Raw genomic sequence first — 8743 nt, forward strand, 5'->3', positions numbered from 1 at the left:
ATGCAAGCAGCAGCAGCAGCAGCAGCATTCTTCACATCTCTTTCTCTCCCACGCTCTCCTTCCCTTCAGTTTACCACCAAAAACCTTAACCTTCATCACAAAACATTACCAACAACCATCAGAAAACATACCATCCACGCCATGTCCGCTTCCTTCGAATCTCGTTTAGAAGACACCGTCAAGAAAACTATCACTGATAACCCAGTTGTTGTTTACTCCAAAACCTGGTGTTCGTAAGTAATTAATTAGGGCTTTTGATACTCATGGCCCTAAGTTTCGGTTTTAGTAGGATCGGTTTTGTTATTCAGAAAACGGGTTTACCGGAGTTTAAAAAAATAAATATTACATTAATTAAAAAAAATGTTTAAATTTCAGGTATTCTGCTGAGGTGAAATCGTTGTTCAATCAGCTCGGTGTGCAGCCGCTTGTGGTTGAATTGGACCAGATCGGTAAGTGTTGGATTTGGGGGCTTTTGATCTATGAAATTACAAGTTAAATTGAACTGTGATATGGATCAGAATGATTTGTGTAGGTAGTTTGATTTAAAAGTTAATTCAGTTAGGGTTTAGAACACGATGCAGCCATGCTAAATGTCAAGTAGCAAAGTTTTAATCATACCCTACCAAAATAATGCGAGTCATGATTTTTACCATGTTTTTAAGTGGACATATTATTGGACCATTCTACTAGTTTGGAATTGGGGCACAGACATAGTTACTTACTTATTGGTGTACACAAATGTTGTGAACACTACGGACCCAAGCCCATCTAATGTCAACACCGCCACAATGGACCAAATCTTTTCAAGAGTTAACAAAAGGCCCAAACAAGTTGAAAGGATTGGGAAGGATCAACACAAGATATAAATCAAGAGTAGAAGGATAGTGTAGGCATGAATGAATTTGTAGAAAAATCTCATCTCCTTCTCTTTTAAATAGTATTCTGTTTCCCATCTCCTTCTTGTAATCAACTTCTTACGAATCAATGAATCTCGATTACTCCTTAGATCTTTTGTGTTGATTGTTTAGCTTGTATCGATACACTTCAACAAACCATTTGGAGTATGCACTTATTTTTCTTATAATATTTTAGATAGGGAAAATTCCGAGAATAGCCCATGTCAGGTTAGAGATTCCCTCTTTAATCCTCCCTTTTCTCAAAATCCCAAAATGTCCCCTCCAAACTAGGCCCCCCTTTTTTTGAACCAAAATAGGCGTGAGGATGAGTTTTGATCTTAAAGTAGGTTGTGAATGTGAGTTTTGAAGAATTCATTTGAGTTTTGAAGGATTTGGGAACATCCTGAGTCAGGAAATCAGAGACTTAAATGAAGGAAATCGGGTATGACAGTTGTGCCAAACTACATATGGCTGTTTGTCAGATGACCAGGCTCATTGAAACCTTTTCATATGCTGTTTATGGGCCGTGTAACTCCACTCCTAGTCCAAGTTACGCTTTTTTGAAGTTTGGGTTCTTTCAACTTTTTTACTCTTCGTCCAACTGGTCCAAATAAGAGTTTGCCAACTATTGGATCAACTCCTCGTCACCCAACAACACCGTGCTAACCAATGTGACGAGGTAAAAGTAAACACGGTTTGATCTGGGGCCGGTGATCTTCAAGGGGTTTAAGGCAGAACAGTGAAAGATGGATTCGAACCTCAAATCTCTGCTAGAGGGAATTAGGCGCTTCCCACCACCGCGCCACCCTCTTGAAGGATCTTGTTAATACTGCAGTCAAGGTTCTTTTGACTAAACCCAGATGGCTCGTTACATAACCACATTCTCATGAAACAAGTATTTTCTTTTTCAGAGAGAACAGAACTAACTGCATTTCTCTCTTATGTCAAAGGGTGCATAGACGTGATCATGTTAGGATTTGGAGTTAGAGATGCAATATAGTCCTGGACTTAATTGGTATTTGGTTCACATGTGAAGACATAAAACGGGTTTGATTTGGTGTGCAGGGCTGCTACGGAACTAACCGAATGGGTTAGGGGCATATGAGTCAATTAGTTTGTTTAATTTAGGTTTAAGTTGTTAGGGTCAGTTTAGACTTTATTAAGTTTTATTTGGGGTTTATATGTTGTTTATGTTTATCTAATCGATCAAGATAATCATAGGTTAGTTCGGGCTATCTATTTATTAGGTGTTTGAGTTTAATCAGGTTTGGTTTTGAGTCTTTATAAGTGGGTTGCTATTTTGGCAGAAGTGTTTACGATTTCAGTTAATATAAGAGTCGATCATCAGGTTGGTCACAACCATCTGCATATTCATCTTGTTGTTTATCGTGCTCAATTAACGAGGCCTTGCCATTAGTATATATACATACTTTTTCAGTGTTAGTTGCACTTTATGTTTGGAGTTAAAAATGCTATATCTGCCAGTAAGTAAGATATGGACCGCAACTTATAATTATTATTATTTTTTTAATTTCAGGGTCACAAGGACCGCAGATACAGAAGGTTCTTGAACAACTTACTGGCCAACATACTGTTCCAAATGTTTTTATTGGTATGTAGGATATGCATTAAGAGTCTCATAAATTTTCTATTGATAACTTATGCATGTTCTAGTTTGAAACGAACTGGCATAAGCTGTACAACCATGCCTGATATAGAATGTACTAAGGTGGCAAGTTTTGCCATTTTAGTAAAAGTGGTTCGAGTGAAGTTATAGTTTATAAAAATAGGTATGGTCAGTATTCACTGAGTGACTACTGCTGGATAAAACTTAGTGAGTGCTGACCGTTCATCATCTTTTACAATATCATCAACACTAACGAAATTTATATTAAATGTAACATATAAATAAATTGGTTTACAATAACATTCATTACACCACTTCTAATTTGTTTGAATTTGTTCGTTTATGTGATTCTTTGCTAAAGGGGGCAAGCACATAGGCGGTTGTACAGGTACCTTCTTTACCATTTCTTTTGTTTTCACTGTCTTTGGCTATCTTTCTGCCTGATTATCAGATTATGCAAGCAATTTTTTTGCAATAAATGTGGGAATCTAGTGTGGCAAAATTAGGCTGGTTGGGTTGGTCGAGGCCCGAGGGGATACAATTTATTGAACTTTTTTTATATATTTTTATTTATGCGTTGTAATACGAGTACAAATTTGTTATTAATACAATAATAGTCTATAATCTTTTAGATAAAACAGACAAGTTCTAATACGTGTTGCGTTGACCTAACTACAAAACTGTATTATTTTAATAATAGTCTAATAAAGCGACTTAGGAGGTTGTATGGTTAGATAAACTCGGGTTTTCGACCTATTTCTTTTAAAGCAGGTAATTTGGATGTTGAGTTTTGTATATGCTAAATTGATTGTATAATGTTGATATGTGATCTGGTGCAGATACTCTCAAGTTACATGGGAACGGGGAACTTGAAGCTTTGCTGGCTGAGGCAAAAACCACCTAAATCGATATTGCTCGATTGTTTTAGTCGCACGAATTTACTGCTCGATTGTTTTGATGCACATAAATAAAATGATATATTTTCATAAATTTTGTTGGCATATTAAACTTGATAAATTTTGATACAAGTTTTGGTGATTTTGTGTTTTAGTTTGGATTTTAAAGGATAAGTAGCATGATAATGACCATCTCATAGGCTGTTAGTTGTGGGGCTTCAACAGGGGCGACAAAAGTGATGTGGCGCGATAACCGGGTTTTAACGCTTGGGTGGTAAACAAGGAAATGATAATGGGGCTTTAACAAGGAAATGTTGGGGCTTTAACGTGGCTTTAAACCATGATGTTAACGTGATGTTAAAAGGGCATGCTAGTTAAAGCTCACTGCCTATAATTTGACGTTTAAAGCCTCGTCATAATAAGTAGCCTTACGGAAACTAAACGGTAACCTAGTTTTTCTAGATAATGAGGTTTTTGTTATATATTGTAATTTTTTTTTTCATGATTAAAAATGACTGGCAATACCTATTTGATTACAAATATAATATAATATAAGTTTAGTAACTGAAATATACTAAAGTCCATGATGTTTTGAATAATAATAAATAAACTAGTTAAGTGAAATGTTTTACATCCTTAAATAAATATCCAAAAAGGAAGTCGTGGCATTATACCAATCACCCGAGCAAGGAAAGAAAAGAAAATAATAACATTTATTTATTTATTTATTTAGAAGAAGAAAGACCACTGATGGAAGTTAATTATTTGGTAACATAACCTCCGGCGACATGTCCACGGTGGCGCAACTGGCTGTGGTTACCAGCGGCTGCCGTCGTCAAACATCCAAATGCTTAGGTCTTCCCTTCCACATCGACGGCCACAAATTAACCAGCAGCAGCCGTACGGTTACAATTACAATCAGGAACAAATCAAAACGACGAGTCGTCACTTGCTCCACAGCTAAACCGTCATCCTCTTCAGAAATCAGGTAATTTTCCAAAATCAAATCAAATTGTGTTGTGTTAGGCTAACGAATTAGTATCAACACGAAACTTACTGATAATTGTTTGATCTTCTTCTTCTTCTTCTTCTTCAGTTCTTCAGCCAGAATCAGGAGTGAAGTTCTAACACCTTTTAGATCAGTGAGGATGTTCTTCTACCTTGCTTTTATTGCACAGGCTTCACTTGGTGGACTCATAGCCACCACACAACTCATTGCTGCTCTAGCTAACCCATCAAGACCAGATGCAGTTACCGATATAGCCAAAGGCCTCGCTATAGACATAGGAGCTGCGGCCCTCTTTGCATTCCTATACTACCGGGAAAACAACATCAAAAACGCCCAAATGGCCAAGTTATCACGAGAAGAAAACCTATCAAACCTCAAACTGCGTGTAGACGAAAGAAAGGTTATTACTGTTAGTGACTTCAGAGGACTTGCACGCCTTGTGATCGTGGCTGGGCCCTCTTCTTTTATCAAAGAGGCTTTTGATCTTAGTGAGATGTTCACCGAACAACTTGTTGAGAGAGGGGTGCTTGTGGTGCCTCTTTGTAGCGACGGGAATGTGCCTGATTTTGAGTTTCATGAAACCGAAGAAACGAAGGAGGTAACTAACAAAAGAAGAAGGCTTTGGCAGCTTGTACCTGTTCTTACAACCGAATGGTCTGAGTAAGTCTTGTCTAAATTTACTCTTTTTTTTTCTAAAGAAATAGTCAAACTAGACATGATCTGATCTGACTTACTTTCATACACACCAGTTGGTTAGATGAGCAGAAGAAGCTTGCCAATGTATCACCTGAATCTCCTGTGTAAGCCATTTTCTTCTTTAATTTTGTGCAGTTTCAAGCCATATTTCAAATATATCCTGCACCCAATTTATGGCCGGTTATTAATCTTTTCTCATTCATTAATCTTGCTTGTTTTTGCTAAAGGTATTAATTAGAAACGAACCAATTTACAGTTTCTATCGGTTTTAGCGTGCAACTTTAAACTTGGTGCAAAACAAAATCCAATTTACATTTTACTACTGATTTTACAATTTTGCTGATGCGGGCTCACTATATATTTGACACCTCGGCCGCCACCTTTCTAGAAGGTGCTGCTATACAACACCGCCCATATGGGCCGTATAACTTTTGTAGAACACACTCCTGTCACATATGTCAGATTCTGTATAGTCATATGGATTGTAGGTTTTGCGGGCCGTATAACTTTCTCAGACCATATAAAACCTTATTTTATTTTTTACAACTCATGAAATATGCCCTTTTCTTATGTATCAATCGTGTATAATTTATTTTGTCTAAATAAATTTACAAACAGACTTGGTTTTTTACTGGATGATAGCCATATATTTCAGCCTGTATTTTATAATATTAATGTTGAAATAATGAATGCCACATATTTTTTTACTTAAAAGGTATTTATCTCTACGGTTGGATGGTCGGGTTCGTGGGAGTGGTGTGGGTTACCCACCATGGAATGCTTTTGTAGCACAGTTACCTCCGGTTAAAGGAATGTGGTCTGGCCTTCTTGATGGCATGGACGGAAGAGTTCTTTAAAATTATACAATCATCCAAATTTATGAAGGTTTGACTAATTTAGGGGTGTACATGGGTCGGTCTAGGTTCAAACCGACAGAAAAACCGAAATTTATATGCACACACGCAGTGGCTTTGTAAGCTGAAAGAGAGATCAATTTCTTGTACTATTTTGTATAGCAGGTGAAATATTACATTATGAATTCTGTAGAAACCTAAAATTATCGTAGTAACAATTCATATGACATTATATCTTTCCTGTCTATGTTTATGGTGAATTTTAGTAAAAGTTGTAAATGAGTCGAGCCGAGCCGAGCCGTTCATTCGCTACATACGATCACCTCATTAAAGACTAAAATCAAAGCTCATTATCAAGCTCAAACCCAAGTTTTGTAAGGCTTGCAACTTGCAAGCCTATTAGTTATATAAATATAATGTATAATTACATAATAAATACTATTATTTGTATTCGTAGAATAAAAATAACTAAATAATATACATATTGCCATATATATAATTTTAAAAAGAGCTTAAAACGAGTATATAAATGAAGTAAATCTTACCACAGTTTTTGTAGTTACATCATTTTTAATGGCATTTACTTGTTTCAGAGATATTGGATCAAATTTAAGCACTCAGAAAACTATTTTTACAAATTCATCAGCAAAAAATGAGCAAAAGATTGTAATGGAAGGAAATTATGTAATTCTACAATGGCAACAAATACATTTAAACTTCTTGGATCTCATCCAAAGCATAGTTGTTTGTTGATACATTTGCATAGTTAACTTTGTTGAACCGCACAACTACTGGATAACGGGTTTTGGGATCCTGCAATAAGTATTAAATTTGTAAATACCGACACCCCAACAAAAATACATCTATATTCGAGACACACGTTTTATGTAGATTTTAGGTTTACCTAATCAACCGTCACAACTGATCCAACACCCTTATTGGTACCAGTAGGATCCCTTCCTTAAAATTCTGACCTGCATAGATATGGTTGAAAAACTACTTAGAATTAAACTAACTCCCATTCATCCCTCAATGTACACTCATACTATAAAGATAGACAAAATGTTTGGGGACACGGGTCAAAATGGGTTCTTTATATGCACTCACTACTGATCCAACACAATTCATTTTATTTTATTTTTGTCAAATATACTAACTTCAGTTATAACGAGCTAGGCTGTACACACACCGTTGGCATATTATCCACACACCTCTAATAGGTATATTAAAATACTATATACTTTATTTGTATAAAATATATTGTTATATCAATTGTAATTCTAGCTATAGTTAAGAGTTTCTTATTCACAAATATATCTCCACTCTCAATATATAGAATACATATTTGACCTAAATGAACCTGGGAACACAACGTAACTCATCCCAAGTTACACGGCCCATATTACAAGTTAGCGTGGTGTTAAATGAACTTGGGAACATGTCGTAACTGATCCTATGTTACACGGCCCTTATAACAAGTTAGAGTGGTGTATCTATAGCAACACCCTAGACAATTAATGTGCTAGTCTTGAACTTACGATAGTTCTTTTTTATTTTTTGGATTAAAATGAATTGGCAGATTAAATGCCTATACATTTTCTTTTCCTATTTAACCGGTTTAACCTGTTAAAGTGAAACAATAGTTCAAATCAACCCATTCATAGTTAAACGGACCGAACACAACGCAATAATTTTGCTCCATATCCCAAGGATCGAAGGGCAATTACCAAATAAGTGATTACTCGACTCTGGGCATAGATTGCACACCGGGCACAAAACCGTAGGGATATCAATATTTTATCGAGAAGGTTGAAACGAGTAGGAAGACGATCCAATAAAACCCTCCAAGCACATATATTGATCTTTCTCGGAATTTGATTGTACCAAATAGTCGTACGAGTCGCCACTGGTAAAGAATACTGCTCGATCGACTTATTCGTTTCCTTAACCAAGAAACCCGCCACTCCATTACATTCCATACACCAACAATCGTGACCATCTATGAGATGAACCTCAGAAAGAATTCGGACCAAATCAACATGGGAAGCCAATTCAATCCCTCCTCTCAACTGTCTACGCCACTACCATATCCAACCTTCTGACCCCAACCTTTGAGTAACCGAGCAAAATTTATTTAATTCCAATGCAAAAAGTCTCGGGTATAAAACTTTTATAGGAATATCACCCACCCAAACGGTAACCCAAAACCATGTAGCCTCTCCTTTACCGAGTATTCTAGAGACATCCGAAGATGGAATAACCCCGCAAGCGTTTAACTTTTCTCGAAGCCTGGCAACTCTACCCCACGTAGACGAATCAAGATCACGATCACCCTAAGTCAAAATTCCAGCCCATGGCTATAGATCGCCTCGATAACTCTTACCCATAAACTATGCCGCTTCTTAACAAACCTCCGACACTATTTAAGAATCAAGGCCTTATTAAAGGCTTCTTGAAAGCCAATGCCTAAGCCATCGATAGACTTAGAAGCCATCACCTTTTTCCATGCAAACCAATGGAATTTTCTATCATGTTCTTTATCACCCGAAAATAATTTCGCACGAATCCGTTCTAAAGTATTTGACACGGAAGCAAGAGTCCAAAAAAGAGACATATAATACGAACCCAAAGACCTAAGAACAACAATAGAAAACAGAGAACCCCCCCCCCCCCTCCCCCCCAATAGAGAACAAACCCGCTTTCCACTTAGATAGTCGAACACGAAAACGATCAATAATAAGATACCATGTAGAAGATCTTGCCAT

The 8743-nt window shown here is 36.7% G+C and overlaps 2 protein-coding genes across 2 annotated transcripts; both read left to right on the forward strand.

Annotated features, from left to right (window-relative positions):
* Positions 1–3734, forward strand: LOC143582712 (monothiol glutaredoxin-S10-like). Its single transcript, XM_077065202.1, has 5 exons — positions 1–233; positions 376–449; positions 2434–2508; positions 2885–2911; positions 3363–3734. Exons 1-5 carry the CDS (start codon positions 1–3, stop codon positions 3425–3427), a joined length of 474 nt encoding a protein of 157 aa, XP_076921317.1. The 3' UTR covers positions 3428–3734.
* A 415-nt stretch (positions 3735–4149) lies between these two features.
* Positions 4150–6230, forward strand: LOC143582715 (protein LOW PSII ACCUMULATION 1, chloroplastic-like). Its single transcript, XM_077065205.1, has 4 exons — positions 4150–4407; positions 4516–5088; positions 5178–5228; positions 5840–6230. The coding sequence occupies exons 1-4, from the start codon at positions 4208–4210 to the stop codon at positions 5979–5981; spliced, it is 966 nt and encodes a 321-aa protein (XP_076921320.1). The 5' UTR covers positions 4150–4207; the 3' UTR covers positions 5982–6230.
* The last annotated feature ends 2513 nt before the right edge of the window (positions 6231–8743 follow it).

The sequence above is a fragment of the Bidens hawaiensis genome, unplaced genomic scaffold (assembly GCF_021521415.1).
Source record: "Bidens hawaiensis isolate Kalapana, Puna unplaced genomic scaffold, B.hawaiensis_p1.1 tig00031844_1, whole genome shotgun sequence".
Classification (NCBI taxonomy): Eukaryota; Viridiplantae; Streptophyta; class Magnoliopsida; order Asterales; family Asteraceae; genus Bidens; species Bidens hawaiensis.